At 46.8% G+C, this 18,016-nt stretch overlaps 1 protein-coding gene across 10 annotated transcripts in view; it reads right to left on the bottom strand.

Moving 5' to 3' along the window:
- TOPAZ1 (testis and ovary specific TOPAZ 1) overlaps positions 1 to 18,016 on the bottom strand; it is a 161,853-nt gene that overhangs the window by 90,132 nt on the left and 53,705 nt on the right. For all 10 annotated transcript variants that reach the window (XM_069958618.1, XM_069958619.1, XM_069958616.1 and 7 more), the window contains 2 exons: positions 3,325 to 3,386; positions 1,262 to 1,380 (listed from right to left, as the gene is read on the bottom strand). In XM_069958618.1, the coding sequence (XP_069814719.1) occupies positions 1,262 to 1,380; positions 3,325 to 3,386 (181 nt within the window). The remainder of the gene's footprint in view (positions 1 to 1,261; positions 1,381 to 3,324; positions 3,387 to 18,016) is intronic.

The following is an 18,016-nucleotide window of genomic DNA, read 5'->3' as shown; positions in this document are numbered from 1 at the left end:
TATGGGGTACCGTAGTACTCAAGAGAACCTGCATTACAAATTTTGGGGTGCTTTTTGTCTCACATTCCTTTTGAAAATGAGAAACTTTAATATAAACGTATATATTATTGGAAAATTAAAATTTTCCATTTTTTTACTGCCTAATTGTGAATACTTTCCTCCAGCCCCTGTAGGGTTAAAATGCTCATTATACCCCTAGATTAATTCTTTAAGGTGTGTAGTTTCCAAAATGGGGTCACTTATGGGGGTTTTCAGGATACCAGACTTCTAAATCCATTTAAAAAAAGAACTGGTCCCTAAAAAAATCAGTTTCACGAAAATGTGATAATTTGCTGATAAATTTCTAAGCCCCATAACACCCTAAAAAAGTAAAATATGTTTACCAAATTATGCCAGAATAAAGAAGACATATTGGTAATGTGACTTAGTAACTAATTTATGTGCTACGACTTTCTTTTTTTAGAAGCAGAGAATTTCAAAGTTTATAAAATGCAAATTTTTTAAATTTTTCATGATATTTTGATGTTTTTCACAAAAAACACACAAAGTAGTGACCAAATTTTGCCACAAACAAAGTGCCATATGTCTCGAAAAAACAATCTCAGAATCGCTAGCATACGTTAAAGCATCACTGAGCTATAAGAGCATAAAGTGAGACAGGTCAGATTTTGAAAAATTAGCCTGGTCATTAAGGCCCAAACTAGCTGCAGCACGAAGGGGTTAAACTTGCTTGAACTATTGATTTCTGCAAACAAAAAAAAATTATAAGACATTTACAGGACAAGGTTAAAAAGGTGAGGAGTAAAAAAAACAAAAACACAAATTGGCACAGCCATTGAAGCTTTCCCAATCAGTGTTCAGTCACCCCTGCCATCAAAAGATCAACAATGGATACATTCACACCATGCACAAGCTAAATCAGAATAGAGTTCATACATGGAGCTCACCTGGCATGGACGTATCCATCGTAAATAGATCTTTGAGCATGAGAAGGGACTGCGTGCTGATCAGAAAAAGCTTCATAACGGTTTAAAGAGTTTTCCAGTAGTTTTAACAACGTACACCTTATCACAACAGCACTTCTGGTGGGGAGTAGTGGTGAAAGAAGAGCGAAGTAAACTTAAATTACTTTTTCTCTCTGCCCTAGTTTCTATGATTTTTTTAGACTAATATTTTTTAAACTTTTTTAACCTGGACTCCAAAAACTTTGAAGTTTATTTATGAGGAAACAAACCTGAAACCTCAAATTATGTAATCTTACCAGGCATCCAGGGTGAAGAACTAGTATTTATTATTGGAGTTTCTAATTTCATCTGATGGAATAAAGGCTGCTGAGGCCGCGATAAGTGCTTATCAGGAATGGCATCTTGAAACATCGTACTATGAAGGACAAATTAGATACATTATATAAAGAAAGGAAACAGGCAATGCAAGTAAACAGGTTACTTAAAGGGGTATTATTCCCATGTCAACTAATATTATTAAATTTTGTAAGCCACGTCAGAGTAAATATTTTATTACAAATACATTAATTCAGCAAACCTGTCTCCTCCTGATATGCTCACTCCTTTCCTTCCATTGTTGACAGCTTGTTGTCTAGGATACTGACCACCGCTCTACTATAAAGTGGTCACCACATGCATATCATGAAAAACGTCTGAATGGCGTCATTCGGGAGTAGATATATGGGATAGATGCAGAGGCTATAATCATATAAAAACGTAGAGGAAATATCCAGCACTATAGCTGAATATTTCCTCTACATTTGGATCCAGCTGGATATTTCCTCGACATTTTTATATGACATATATATATATATGTGTGTTCATACACTACATCTCTTTACACTAACATTATGGCTATATATATACACCAGCCAGACCACTGCTTTTACAGTAGAGTGGTGGTTGGTAACTTAGAGAACGAGCTCCCAATAGTCGAAGGAAAAGAGTAGCATATGAGGAGACAGAGGAAAGTTTGTTAAATAAATTTATTTGAAAAAATATTTAAAGGGGTTGTCAAGCAAAAATCTTTTTCTTTCAAATCAACTGGTTTCAGAAAGTTATATAATTTGTAATTTACTTTTATTTAAAAATCTCAAGTCTTCCCATACTTACCAGCTTCTGTATGTCCTGTAGGAAATGTTTTCTTTTCAGTCTGACATGGTGCTCTCTGCTGCCACCTCTGTCCGAGAAAGGAACTAGCCGGAGCAGTAGAGGTTTTCTGTAGGGATTTGCTGCTGCTCTGGACAGTTCCTGTCAGACAGAAAAGAAAACACTTCCTGCAGGACATACAGGAGCTGATACATATGGGAAGACTTGAGATTTTTAAATAAAAGTAAATTACAAATCTATTTTTAAGTTTCTTAAACCAGTTGGTTTAAAAGAAAAAGATTTTCGCTGGAGTACCCCTTTAACTAGATGCACCCTACAAGTTTAACCATGTAAGTTGAGATGGGAATATTCCTTTAATAACCCTAATTCACTGCCAGATATTAAATACAAATCAATACAATAGTGTGCAGAAAATTCAAGGGGAGGGAATGCAAACAAAATACTGCATACAATGCATACAAAATCCATATAGAGAATTTAGAAAATACCTATATCTAATGCTTGAAGAAAAATCTAACTCAAATACAACTGTATACCAATAAATTCTTTTTTTATTCAACCTTGAATATCCCAAAACCACTCCTTGAGAAAGACAGTGAAACACGTTGGAGGGTGAGGTGGAGGGGCAGTTTATTCTGGAGAGCATACTCATCGGTCTGGCTGGGCAGTGCAATATCTTTTATACTATTGAGTAACTGAGTGGAGATGCGTTTCCCAAATGTGTTCCGATTTAGCATTTTGATTTAGCATGGGAAGCATTTTGAGCCACTGTGTACTTTATGACTAACAACTGACCATTTGTGTTTGTTTATGAATTGGGTGTTTATTTGACTCCCTTTATATTATATGCATTGCGTTACATTTATTGCCCTGTGCCCCTCCATCTTGTTCTTAGTTGTTATTTGTATCTGTGTTTTTATGGAATATCCTGGGAGTTTTCAATATTGAATAAAAAAGGAATTTATTGGTTGTATTTATGAGTTTGATTTTTCTGTAAGGATTAGATATAGGTATTCTGTGATTTTCATTATCCTTGGGGTAATTTACTTGATCTGTAAGAAAATCCTAACTTTTGGTTTTTCACATCTAGTTTAGGCCCGGACAGTTCAACAAACTTATAAAAAGGGACAGCCTATGGAATAATAAATCATTTATACAAAGCAAGATATATCTACATTCTGCGTATGCTGCGATGAAAAAAGGTATATACCTGCTTTCTGATTCATCTGAAATATTGGCGTGATGAGACTCCAAGGCGTGATGGTAGTTGTCCTGTTTAATGAGAAATACAATTACAAGTATAAATTTTACAAAACTGCCAAAGCCTTTGACAGCGTCGAGTGGGACTTCCTATGGTCAGTCATGGAGTGTATGGGGTTTGGAGAGAATTTAGTAAATTGGGTGAAACTCCTATACTCTCGTCCAGAGGCGTTAAAAAGGGCAAATGGTAGACTATCAGAAAGGTTTGGCTATCACGGGGAACGAGGCAGGCATGCCTGCTATCCCCGCTGCTGTCGGCCATTGCTATAGAGCCGCTGGCGGCTCTTATTAGAACGTTAGATGCAATAATGGGCTTTCCAGAACAGGGAGGGGAAGAGTGTTTATCATTATACACGGATGACATGCTATTATACATGGCAGATGTGGTCCGATATATAGGTCCTATTATGGAAATAATTACCGGTTTTGGTCGCAGATCTGGACTCACCATAAATTGGGATAAGTCAGTAGTTCTCCCCTTAACACCTCCCTTTTCTGTTGGCGCTTCATCCTCTGCCCCACGCAAGTGTCTCCAGATTCAAATATTTGGGAATCCTCATCACGGCACACATTAAGGACTTCATACCTGATAACCTGTTACCCATACCTGATAACCTGTTACCCATGATAACCAAACTGGCCTCAAAAGCTAGTACAGGCGATTTTAAGAAAGTTTGAATTTGGGTTTATTAGCCGAAAAATGAAATTTTTATCATGAAAAAGCAGTTTGAAGCTCTCCCCCCTGTCTTCATTGTTCTCCTATGGAGAGAGAAAAATAAGAAACCAAAACAGGACAACAAAGAGTTAATTAAAAGCTACAACACAGGCTCTCTCCTCTGACAGTCACCACTGACCTCTCTGACCTCTGAATAGCCTCTGAATAGCTCCCCTACTGAGGAATCATTTGTTCTCTGTTTTCTGCTGTTGACATTTCTGCTCTTTTCCCCGTCCCCTCTTCATAGAACAAACAGGATGCGTCTGATTTAGGTCTCCTGATTCTGAGGAGTGGATGACAGAAAGGAGGGGAGGGGGGGACCTGGCAAAAGGCTTATGAAATGCAGATAATGGCATATTTGCCTGATAAACCCAATTACAAAGTTTCTTAAAATCGCCTGGACTATTGATTTCTGCAAAAAAAAATTCACGACAGTGACTCTTTAACCTCTTAAAGGGAACCAATCACACACAAATTGGTCATAAAGATAAGGAAACGTGCTGGTACATCAGCCAGCACGCTTCCTAACCATCCCCCTGTCCCCTCCGTCCCATGAACATTCAGCCCGCAAAGTTAGTTTTATAGTGTCCCGCGCTGTATGCAAATTACCATCTAAGTAGTCAAGGTGGGCGGGCGGCTGGTCAAATAGTCACGGTGGGCGGGGGCTTCGTCATGTAGCCACAGGCTCCTGGGCTGCCTCCGGTGCTGTAATCGCGCCCCTCCGGGCGTGTTGTAAAGCGGCTCCTGGTGACGTCACTCGGGGGGGGGGGGGGGGGGGGTGCGACATTGCACGTCGGCCACGCCGACGTCTTTACTAAGCTGCGCATGCGCAGTGCAGCCTGAGAAGACGCTGCTGTACTGCGCTTGCGCAGCGTAGTACAGCAGCGGCTTCACCCACTGTACTGCGCATGCGCAGCTTATAAAAGACGTCGGCGTGGCCAACGTGCAGTGTCGGCCCCCCCCGAGTGACGTCACCAGGAGCCGCTTTACAACACGCCCGGAGGGGCGTGATTACAGCACCGGAGGCGGCCCAGGAGCCTGTGACTACATGACGAAGCCCCCGCCCACCGTGACTACTTGACCAGCCGCCCGCCCACCTTGACTACTTAGATGGTAATTTGCATACAGCGCGGGACACTATTACACTAACTTTGCGGGCTGAATGTTCATGGGACGGAGGGGACAGGGGGATGGTTAGGAAGCGTGCTGGCTGATGTACCAGCACGTTTCCTTATCTTTATGGCCAATTTGTGTGTGATTGGTTCCCTTTAAGGACCCATGACGTACACATGGATCACTGTCACTTAAAGGGGTTATCCAGCACTACGAAAACATGTCCACTTTCTTCCAGAGACAGCACCACTCTTGTCTCCAGCTTGGGCAGGGTTTTGCTGCTCAGTTCCATTGAAGTGAATGGAGCTTAAAGGGGTTATCCAGCGCTACAAAAACATGGCCACTTTCCCCCTACTGTTGTCTCCAGTTTGGGTGGGGTTTTGAAACTCAGTTCCATTGAAGTAAATGGAGCTTAATTGCAAACCGCACCTGAACTGGAGACAACAGTAGGGGGAAAAGTGGCCATGTTTTTGTAGCGCTGGATAACCCCTTTAATTGCAAACCGCACCTGAACTGGAGACAACAGTAGGGGGAAAAGTGGCCATGTTTTTGTAGCGCTGGATAACCCCTTTAATTGCAAACCGCACCTGAACTGGAGACAAGAGTCGTGCTGTCTCTGAAAGAAAGTGGCCATGTTTTTGTAGCACTGGATAACCCCTTTAAGGACCCATGACGTACCGGTACGCGGGTCCTTTAACAGGGCGCCGCGGACCTGCCGTATGCGATCGGGAGAGTTGGCCTGCCGAAATACACTGCAGACCATCTCTCCCTGACTGCATGGGGGGGTTGTTAACCCCCCCCCCCTCCCCACGCCGACGATTGCTGCTATTGGCTGATCAGTTCAGATCAGCCAATAGCGGCGATCGGAAACCTTTCCGGGCCATCGGTGACCCGGAAAATAATGGCGGCCGGTGCTGTCTGAGACAGCTGTTAAAAGTAATGGTGGCCACGGTGCCACGTCCCGAGCGCTAGGTAGCTGAGGGGTCCAGAGCAGGTATTTGGCCATACTCACCGGATCCCGGGGTCCCGATCGGTGTCTTCCGGGTTCCGTGATGTCATCTTCTTCCGTTCGGGTCTTCGGCCTTTTCCGTTGGCCCCTCGGATGTCCTCGACTTTTTTCGCCGCTCTGCTGCCCTCTAGCGGCTGAAAAGTGTAATACACTTATCAGCAGCTATAGGGATGTTCAGCAGCTATAGGGATGTTCATTATGTAGTAAATGTTTTTTTGGTTTTTTTTCCCAATTTTTTTTTTGTATTTTCCGCACCCTTACGCTGCTGAGTGTTGATATGCATCGCACGTAAGTGCGCTGCTAATCAGCAACTCCTCCTTTTTGGCGTAGGGTGTTTTTTTCTATATCCTACTGCCACGGGCTGCTGATAAATTCTGCACGTAAGTGTGGCATTTATCAGCAACACCATTTTTGGCGTAGGTTTTTTTTTATACTGAATGTTAAAAAAAAAAAAAAAAAAAAAAAACTTAAAAAACACTACATTACACTACACTACATTGAATAAAGTTTTACACTACACCACTACATACCCCATATACCAATCCCTATATAAAAATGGCCCCCATGGCGTTTTCAGTGTCGGACGCATACGCTATTATTGCCTCTGAAACTGAAACAGCCACTGAGGATGAATGGGGGGGGGGGGATCCTTTTTTCCTCCATTCATCCTCATCCTCATCATCCAGTGATGTGTCTGGTAGTAGCGTAGCGTACGCTGCCCCCCAGACACGTCTTTTCCGCCAGTACCGTCCCAATAAGAGATGACGGTATGGCGTGAAATTCTACAAACTCTATGAGAGTACCTCAGGGTACACTTACAGATTTAGGGTACGTGCACACTGCGGAATGGCGAAGGATAACCCTTTGTGCACCCGCCGGCGGACTGATGCAGGCGTGTGTCTCCACCCATGTCATAGACTCCATCCTATGCATGGGCGGATTCCATCGTCCTACCAAAGAATGAACACATTGGACGGAGAGTGGAATCCGCCCGTGCATAGAATTAAGTCTATGACACGGACGGAGACGCGCGCCAGCCGGTGGGTGCCAGCTGCGGAATACACAAAGGGTTATCCTTCGCCATTTCGCAGTGTGCACGTACCCTTAGAGTGTATGAAGGAAGGGACAACCGAATGCAGCTCCCAGATCCCCCCCCCTCTCCTCGGAGTAAGTGGGAATATCGTTTAGGAACTGATCTTCCCACTGCTGGATAAATGTCGCCACCTGTAGGGGGATAACTTTTATACCAGCACCCCCTCTTCCGGTCCCTTGCTGCCCGAGCTACTGTAGCTTGCGGCACGATCCGAAAATATCAGAAGCAGTAATAGAGCCCTAATATTTAGCAGCCATGGAGCGAACCCAGCGCTTCTGGATATGAAGGACCCAGTATCGCACCAGGAAAAAATTGGTGACGTCCCCCACACTGGAAAAAAGGAGACCCCAGAAGAAGTGCAGAGTGTGGGGTAACAGTGGAATCAGGAAGGACAACATTTTCCAGTGTGACACCTGTCCTGATCACCTCTGCATACTGGATCGCTTTAAGGCGTACCACACGTCATCGAAGTTCTACATTTTCTAAATTCTGTCCCTTATTCCTATTTCAGGGGTCACGTTGATCCAGGGATTATTCTGATTGCCATTATGGAGTCGGGAAGGAATTTTTCCCCTGTGATGAGGCTACTGTCGTCTGCCTCACGAGGGTTTTTTGCCTTCCTCTGGATCAACACAGGTTGAATTTGATGGACAACCTTATAAACTAATAATTCGCCTAATACCCCCAAATAAATTAGAATTGCCCCTTTTCCCCAGCTAAATAGGTATGGCCGCCATTCCCATTAGAGACTTGCCATGTTGCATTTGAAAGCCTCTGTGCGGCCAGGACAGTAGAAACCCCCCACAAGTGACCCCATTCTGGAAACTACACCCCATAAGGAATCTAACAAGGGGGGCAGTGAGGATATGGCCCCCAGGTGACGGCCACATTTGGGACGTGAAAATAAAAAAAAAATTTTTTTTTTTATTTTTTTTTACGGCACATTTTCTACATATGTGCCTGTTACCAGTAGGGTCCATATGCTCACTGCACCCCTTGTTAGATTCCTTATGGGGTGTAGTTTCCAGAATGGGGTCACTTGTGGGGGGGTTTCTACTGTCCTGGCAGCACAGGAGCTTTGTAACTGCAACATGGCCTCCATCCTCCATTCCAGCCTCTAAATGGCGCTCTGTCCCTTTGGTGGCTTGCCCTGTGGCCATATGGCACATTATGTCCACATGTGGGGTATTTTCATACTCAGGGGAAATTACCCTACACGTTTTGAGTTTATTTTCTTTTTTAACCCCTTGTGGAAATGGAAAAAAAAAAAACAAGGCTAGTACGGAAATACCCCACATGTGGACATAAAGCGCCATGCGGGTGCAGGGTAAGCCTCCAAAGGGAAGGAGCGCCATTTGGTTTTTTGAGGCTGGATTGGATTTCGAGGGGCCATGTTGCATTTATAAGAGCCCTGTGTTGCCAAGACAGTGGAAACCCCCCACAAGTGACCCCATTATGGAAACTACGCCCCTCAAGGAATGTAACAAGGGGTGTAGTGAGCATATGGACCACACTGGTGACGGGCACAAATGTGGAACAATGTGGCGTAAAAATGAAATATTAAATTTTTTACACTGTAATGTTGGTCTAGCCTTGAATTTATCATTTTCACAAGGGGTTAAAAGAGAAAAAAAACACCACAAAATGTGTAGAGCAATTTCCCCCGAGTCCGTAAATTCCCCAAATGTGGACATAAAGCGCCACGTGGGCGCAGGGCAAGCCTCCGAAGGAGCGCCATTTGGGTTTTGGAGGCTGGATTTGGCTAGAATGGATGATGAACGCCATGTCGCATTTACAGAGCCCTCGTGCTGCCAAAACACTGAAAATCCCCCACAAGTGACCCCATTCTGGAAACTACACCCCTCAAGAAATCTAACAAGGGGTGCAATGAGGATATGGACCCCTTGATCACGGGCACATTTGTGCTGTGAAAGTGAAAAAATAAAAATTTTCACTTCACGTCACATTTTTCCACATTTGTGCCAGTCACCAGTGGGGTCCATATGCTCACTGCACCCCTTGTTAGATTCCTTAAAGAGTCACTGTCGTATTTTTTTTTTTTTTTTGCAGAAATCAATAGTCCAGGCGATTTTAAGAAACTTTGTAATTGGGTTTATTAGCCAAATCTGCCATTATCTGCATGTAAAAAGCCTTTTCCCAGGTCCCCCCCTCCTTCCTCTTTTTCATCCACTCTGAAAATTGTGACTTGTTGCAGGAGTCGTACCCTGTCTGCTCTAGGGAGAGGGGAGGGGGGAGGAGGAAGGAGGGAGTTAGCCGGCAGCAGAAAGCAGATAACAGAGGATTACAGGCACAGAGCTGGGTGACAGCTGTAATCCGAGCTCAGACAGGTCACTGGTGACTGTCACAGGAGATATCCCGTGAGGGATTTGTAGATTAACTCTTTGTTGTCCTGTTTTGGTCTTTTCTTTAGCTCTCTCCATAGGAGAACAATGAAGACAGGGGGGAGAGCTTCAAACTGCTTTTTCATGATAAAAATGCATTTTTCGGATAATAAACCCAATTACAAAGTTTCTTAAAATCGCCTGGACTATTGATTTCTGCAAAAAAAAATTCACGACAGTGACACTTTAAGGGGTGTAGTTTCCAGAATGGGGTCACTTGTAGGGGGTTTCCAGTGTTTTGGCAGCACAAGGGGTCTGTAAATGCGATGTGGCCCTTGAAATCCATTCCAGAGAAATCCAGCTTCCAAAAGCTACATTTTTTTTTTTTTCTTTTTATCCCTTTGTAAAAATGAAAAATTGAAGGCTAGAACAACGTTTTGGTGTAAAAAATACTTTTGTCTTTTTTCACGCCATATTGTTCGGAAAATCTGTGAAGCACCTGTGGGGTCCAGATGCTCACCGCACCCCTTGTTACATTCCTTGAGGGGTGCAGTTTTCTAAATGGTGTCCCTTTAGGGGTGTTTTTTAGGTTTTGGCACCCCAGAGCCTCTGCCAAGCTGAAGTGGTACAGTCAGAAATGACCAAATATAACGGAGCCATTGAAATTCTCTGGGCGCTCATTTATATCTGAGGTTTGTGGTTGTGTCAAATAGCGCAATAGGGCCACATATGGGGTATTTCTATAAATTGCATCTGTGGGCTCCCGAGACAGGGCACCAAACAGCCTCTTAAAACCACCCCAAGCTGACAAAAGTGCACCCCAAATGGCGGGTGGCCGGCGCAGGTCCAAGTCCAGCACCAGTACCGCCCGTCCCCGGTCCACCCGCGGTAGTCTGGAGCGTTATTTCCCCGCCGCGACTCGAGGCCTACCTGACCAGCCTGCAGCCTCCGCGACTCCCGGCTCTCGCGGCAGCAGCCGCCGCTCGTACTTGCCGCATTGACTGTCCCTGCAGCCCGGACGGAGGCCCAGCTCTGACAGCAGGGGAGGCGAGGGTACCGGCCCCGGAGATCCCCTTACTTGCAGCCCCGGACTTCAGCTGCTCCACTCACACCGGAGCCGCAGCAGCCTTCTGTCAGCCCCCTGCCGCTGCTCTTGCTGAGCCTCGTTGTGCACAGCATCTATTGTCCCCTGTGCAGTCTGTGGCTCCTGACGCTGAAGCCACACAGGAGGAGGACATCATCCCGGTTACAGGTGCTGAGGGGGCCCGTTCATTGCAGGGAGCCCCCTCCTCGGGTCTCAGCATGTCCTCTCTGTCCCCTACTGCAATACCATTTTCCACCACTAGGGGCAGTGAGTCGAACTGTGCCAGCTCTGCTGCATCCATTAACCCTGTATGCACTGCTTCATCTATTAACCCTGTGAGTGCTGGTGCGCCCAGTTACCCTACGAGCACTGCTGCATCTATTAACCCTGCGTGCTCTGCCACATCCAGTGACCCTGCACATAACATGGAGTGGGATTGGAAAGAATACATGAAGTTGCTGCCTACGCGCTCGGATATGGAAAAGTTTGTGGAGCGCTTGGAAACTTCTTATAAGCAAGAACTGAACTCTCTTAAGTCTGAAGTCCATACCCTGGAGGCGAAAGTCTCTGACGTCACTGCTGATCATCACTCGCTAGTCGCTACTGTTGATGACGTCCAGGCTGTACTTGCTACTCAGGAGAGACAGATTCGGCACCTTTATAGGCTCCATGATGATGCTGAGAACAGGAATCGCCGGAATAATATCCGTATCCGAGGCTTGCCCAAGCGACTAGAGCAAACGATCTCATCCCGTCTCTCCAAGACTTATTTGCTTCCATCCTTAAACGCCCGCCGGGCGCGGAATTTGAGATTGACAGAGCCCACCGCACGTTGGGCCCGGTCCCTACTGATGTGAATAGGCCCTGCGATGTCATCTGCAGGCTCCATCATTACAGAATTAAGGATAAGATCATGAAAGCGGTACGCAACATGGACTTTGTCGACGATGGAGCCCAATTGATCTTTCTTCAGGATCTGTCCAGAGCTACTCTGTCCCAGCCGCGCGCCCTTAAGCCTCTACTGGAACTGCTACGCGATCGTGATATACCATACTCCTGGGGCTTTCCATTCCAACTAGTGGTTCGCAGACAAGGCAAGAGGCTTGAGCTCCACACTCCAGAGGATTTACCGGCTTTCCTGATGTCACTGGATCTCCCTCAGATAGCTTTGCCTGACTGGGACCCGATGCTGCCACTTCCTGCTGGCAGGCCCGCCCAGATGACCGAGGGCGCTGTGCATGCCCTGCGCTTTCGGATCCTGCATTGCCTTCCCTTCCCGGGATGTATCTTTTTCCTGCTGGTTGCTGCATCTTGCAGTTTTTCTTGCAATTTCACTATGTTTATTGTGTTTGCATTGTTATATTGCTGTCAGTATGTAGTCACTTTAGATAGCTAATCTGCAACTCCGGGTGCTATCTCCGCGTGAGGGTGGGGGGTTGCGGGCGTATATGGTTGCCCGCCAGGGGTTGCTCTGTTAATTTAGCATTTTATGTATGTTTATTTGAAAGGTGTATTGCTTCTTTAGTTTTTTCATTTTTGGTGCCCTGTCACGGACTCACGGACCTTCCTCTGTTAGTCCGTCTCTCATTAGATTAAGACGCCTTAGGCGTTATTACACCCATTTGGGTTTTTTCCTGGTAGTGTAACTACTGCCTGGATACGGAGGTCCTCCTCTTGGGGAACCTTTTATTTCTGACTGCAGGTTCAGTCTTCTGCTCTGTGAACTCTCTTTTCTCTTTTTCTCTCTTCTTCTTTCTCCCTGCCTTAGTTCCCTCTCCCCCTCCTAGGGGCCTTCTTTTGGGGGCGGTGGGATGGCGGGGATGGACATAAAGCTGGCGTCTCTCAATGTCAGGGGCCTTAACGTCCCACAGAAGCGATCACAAGTCCTCTATTCCATGCATAGACAAAAAGTACATATCTTGTTACTGCAAGAAACGCACTTTAGGACCTCACACGTTCCTCGCTTGCGCCTTAACTATTATAATGTTTGGTCTCATAGAACTAATCCCACTGCCAAGTCCAAAGGTGTCTATCGCTCTGCACAAGTCCTTACCGCACAAATTACTAGACTCTCTGGTTTGCCCTAAGGGACGATATGTCTTCCTTAAAGTAGAAATACATACCCGGGTCTACACCATTGGCAATATATATCTTCCCAATTCCAATCAGGGTGGCATATTGCGCGCTATACTTCGGGCTGCCTCTTCCTTTATTGACGGTCTACTGATCCTGGGGGGTGACTTTAACCTGGTCATGGACCCTTCCCTGGATACCTCCTCCGGCAAGACCGCTGTGCCGTGCTCAGAGTGTGCGCTGGCGCGATCGGTCCTCAGGTTACACAATCTAGTTGATGTTTGGAGAATCCTTCATCCCGCAGATAAAGATTTTACTCATTCTGACGCGCATTGCACTTATGGTAGACTGGATATGTTTATGGTGGCTCAGTTTGCATTGACACTTAGTCCTGCGGCAAGTATAGGTACTGCCCTGTGGTCGGACCACGCGCCTATCTTCTTGTCCTTGCGGTTGCCGGGGTTGGTGCCCAGGGAGTGGTCGTGGAGGCTGAATGAGTCGCTTCTTCGGGACTTGGTGTGTAGGGAGGCTGTGTCCCAGACAATACAGGACTTTTTGCAAGACCATGCTTCTGACGATACCCCATTACCTTTGAAGTGGGAAGCTCTTAAGTGTGTTGTCAGGGGGACCTTGATTCAGCATGGGGCCAGTCTCAAGCGAGAGAAAAGCGCAAAATTGTTGCTTTACTTGGTCGTGTTGAGGCACTTTCCACGGCTCATAAACGTAATGCCACTGATGAGACTCTGACCGAGCTGACCCTGGCTAGGGAACAGCTTAAGGATATTTTGGCTAAATCTTCCTCTTCCCAGCAGGAACGGTATCATAGCTTTCTATATGAACATGCCAATAAATGTGGCAGAGCCTTGGCTCGTTTGATACATCCGAGAACGCGGGTCACGCACATACCTGGTCTCCTGGACCATCGAGGCAAAGATGTATATAATCCTAAAGAGATCACAGCTCTTTTTCGCTCCTATTTTTCCTCCCTGTATAACACCAAAGGGCGTTTTTCAGAGTTGCCGGCTGAGGAACTGGAGACTAGGGTGTCCGCTTATCTGCGCGATACGGCATTACCTGCCGTCCCTGCTGAGTCGGCTGAAGAGCTGGAGGCTCCTTTTACTGTAGGGGAATTTCGGGCGGCCATCGTGGATGCCAAGGGGGGTAAGAGCCCGGGGCCCGATGGCTTTACCGCTGGATTCTTCAAAACATTTAAGGAATTACTATTACCATTTATGACCGAGTGCTTCAATAGCGTTTCAGTAACATGTCCCTTCCCTCGCCAATCCCTGGAGGCACATGTGGTGGTCCTGCCCAAGTCCGGTAAAGACCCCAAATACTGCAAGAATTACCGCCCTATCTCCCTTATCAATTGTGATCTTAAATTTTATGCCAAGGTGTTGGCCACCCGTTTGAGTCTCCTCATCCCCCAAATCATTCACGTTGACCAGGTTGGTTTCGTTCCTGGCAGGGAGGCACGGGACAACACCCTTAGGACACTTTCGCTGCTGTCATGGGCTACCCGCACGGGATCCCCTTTGTGCTTACTCTCTGTGGATGCTGAAAAGGCTTTCGAAAGAGTGCGCTGGGGGTTCCTGCGGTCGGTCCTGGCGAGAGTGGGGCTGGGCCCGCAGTTCGTGGATAGGATTATGGCATTGTACTCCTGCACATCAGCCCGCGTACGGGCCAATGGCATACTCTCTGGCCCATTTGAGATCCACAATGGTACACGCCAGGGTTGTCCCTTGTCTCCCATGCTGTATATCCTCACAATGGAACACCTGGCTGTGGCCCTACGGCAGAATCCTGCAATCAAGGGGGCGGTACTTGGGCAGGACCATCACAAACTAGCACTCTATGCAGATGATCTTCTCCTGTACATATCCTCTCCCATCACCTCTCTCCCTTCCATTCTTCAGGAATTCCAGCGGTTTGGTGACCTCTGTAACTTTAAGGTCAACCTGTCTAAAACTGAGGGTCTCAACATTTCGATTCCGCAGGAGATGTTTGGCACGGTCAGGGCCTCCTTCCCCTTTCAGTGGCATGAGGATTCTTTTTTTTTTTTTCAAACAAAATTTTTTATTGTTTTTATCAAGAAAAACCCATATCCATATACATAAAAGTAGTAAGACATATGAGGAAGGATTGCCATGCAGTTTCCAACAAAATTAACAGTTACAGCAGAAATTTCAATCCCTCAACAATAACAAAAAAACTCCCCCCCCCCCCCCCCCTACGCGCTCGCGGTGTGGCACCCTCAGTCACAACGAGGCCGGTGGCCTTCTGTGTTGCTAGGGCGTGGACTGCCAGCGTAATGGTCCTAAAGTATCAGCCAGATCAGCCCTCATATACCAGGCTGTATTACGGAACGGCCCAACAACTCTCCTAATCTCCAATGGGTTCAGAAACGCCCCTATGAACTTCTTCCATTTTTTGAAGAAGGGCTTAGCCCTCGTCTCCCTGGAGGGCTCGGCGTCTAGCTGGTCCATAGTTAGGTAAGTTTTGACTTGGTTTATCACCTGCTCCACGGTAGGCATCTCCTCCGTCAACCAGCGCTGCAGAAGGCAACGTTTGGCCACCAGCAGAATGGTATGTATTAAGCTTGTGATACGTGTATTATCAGGAGGTATATGAAGAACCATCAGGTGAGGGTCTATCGGGATACATATATGCAATTTATCCTCAATCAGTGTCACCAAGGCCTGCCAGAAAGTGCGCACCCTGGAGCAGACGAACAAGCCATGGAACAGATCTGTCAGATTTTCCCCACAATTGGGGCAGGCAGTGATTCTCTCGGGGCGGGTCGGCGTCCTGGGAAAACTAAACCCGTAAGTAGCATGGTGGAGGATTTTAAATTGTGTTTCCCGCCATTGTTCATTTATCACTGCCTTACGGGTCGCCGCCCAACCCCTGAGAATGTGATTACCAAGGTCTGTGAGGGGAAGCTTAGCCTCCCAGTAGGAGAACAGCGAGGGGAGAAGGCCTGCAGTCAGCGAGTTCCGCAAAGTGAGGTATAAACAGGACAAGGTGTGAATAGGGGTAGAGGTTTCTACAAAAACTGCTGTTGGGTTAGTTGAGAATTCACCTCTAAGATTTTTAAGTCGGGAAACAAGAAAACAATGTACCTGTTTGTAAGCCAAGAATTGGGTTTGGTCAATGCCGTATTGTGACTGCACCTCCGGGAAGGTGAGGTACCTCTGTTCCCTGACGTGGATGAGGTCTAGGGCAGAGTGAACCCCCCTTTCTCTCCAACCGATAAAAGCTGGATTTTGGTATCCCTGGGCAAATTCCGGATGGCGCCAGATATGCATGTGTTTACTCATGAGGGTGGGAAGACCCATCAGTTTTCTGCTATGTTGCCACGCTTTTATTGTGTCTCTCATCATGAGACAACCTTTCACCTCCTTAGGGAGATGGGTATAGCTTGTGTGGAGAAGACCATTTAAAGTCCATGGGGCGGCTAACTGGGCCTCCAGTTCGAGGTTAGAGAATAAGCTAGAACCCCTCAACCAGTCAATCCCGTGTCTCAAGAGGCAAGCCAGGTTATAGCATCGTACGTCAGGGAAATTTAGGCCTCCCTTGTCCTTAGGTAAGATCAACTTCCTTCTTGCTATTCTAGGTCTCCTAGCGGCCCAAATGAATTTTATGAAGGAGGAGTTCAGCTTATTCACATCCTGATGCTTCAAGAGGACCGGGATTGTCTGTAGGGGGTAGAGTAATTTAGCAAATCCCATCATTTTGAGTAATGAGGTACGCGCCAGGAGCGACAGAGGGAGATTGGACCATTTCTGCAAATCAGACAGTATTTTGGAAATTATAGGGGGAATATTTAGGGAGTAGAGGGAGCTAGCCGCTCTGCCAATTTTAATCCCCAGGTACTTAATGAATTGAGGGGCTTGTTTAACAGGGAAGGGCTGGGGTCCCACCTCAAACCGGTTACTGGAGGTGGTAAGACGTAGGATTTCACTCTTATCTACATTCACTGTGAAGCCCGAAAAGGTCCCAAAGTCACGTAAATAAGTAAACACCTTACCTAAGTCCCTGTCCGGATTGCCCAGGAATACCAAAAGGTCATCAGCAAAGAGAGTCACCTTCAGAGAGTTCTGTCCTACCCGTATCCCCTCCACATCCTGAGCTGTTTGGAGTTTCCTCGAAAGAGGTTCGATGGCTAAGTTAAAGAGAAGAGGGGATAACGGGCAGCCCTGTCGCGTTCCCCTGTGAAGGGCAAAGCGAGAGGACAGGAAACCCGGGGTGTGGATACGTGCCCAGGGGGTGGCATAAAGTCCCCTTATATATTCGGAAAAAGGCCCGGAGAAGCCCATTCTCTCCAAGGCATGAGGATTCTATTGTCTATTTAGGTATCAGGATCCCTTCTGTGCTTAGCTCTCTCTTCACTTTGAATTATGCCCCCATGCTGAGCAAGGTTCTCTCGGAGATGACCTATTTCCTGAAACCAGCTTCCTGGTTTGGGCGGATGGCTATTGTAAAAATGGACATCCTTCCTAAACTGTTGTACATCTTCCAGACTGTGCCTATCGTTGTGCCGGTGGCCTTTTTCAGGACTCTACGCCGTGCTGTCTCAAACTTCGTTTGGGGCAAGAGCAAACCACGGATTAAATATACGACCCTCACGCAGTCCAGATCCCTGGGTGGCATGGGTCTCCCTGACTTGCGTTTCTATCACGAGGCGGCGGTTTTGCGTGGGGTCCTGGACTGGGTACATTGTAGAGGCCTGAAGAGATGGGTCGACCTGATGTTCTCTTTGAGCCCGGTTAGCCCCTCTGTCCTTCCCTGGATACCTCCGGGGGGCCGTCATGTTCTTTCTAGTCTCCCTTTTCTAATGTCTCACACGCTCTGTGTTTGGGACAAATGGGTCACCAAACAAAGGTTGTCTGCTGTCCCTGTGCCACTCTCCCCGATACTTCAGAATCCAAATTTCCAGCCCGGATGGCAGACACGCGTTTTTGTTGTGGGACCGATCTGCCTGTCCTAGAATGAGACACTGCATGACGGGCGGGAATGTCTCCTCCTTGGCTCACCTCCAGGCCCAGTCTACTAGAGGTCGGTTGTCCTGGCTGGAACATGGTCAGTTGGTCTCCTTTATCCGGGCTCTCTTCCCAAGGGGCACCTACTCCTCGGCACTCACGGATTTTGATAACCTGGTTGTCTCTGCCTCTGCCATCCCGCATTGCATTTCGGTTATCTATCAGATTTTG

The sequence above is a fragment of the Dendropsophus ebraccatus genome, chromosome 2 (genome assembly GCF_027789765.1).
Source record: "Dendropsophus ebraccatus isolate aDenEbr1 chromosome 2, aDenEbr1.pat, whole genome shotgun sequence".
NCBI classification, from domain to species: Eukaryota; Metazoa; Chordata; class Amphibia; order Anura; family Hylidae; genus Dendropsophus; species Dendropsophus ebraccatus.
The sequence above is the reverse complement of the archived record's forward strand: the minus strand, read 5'-3'. Positions and strand labels throughout refer to the sequence as shown.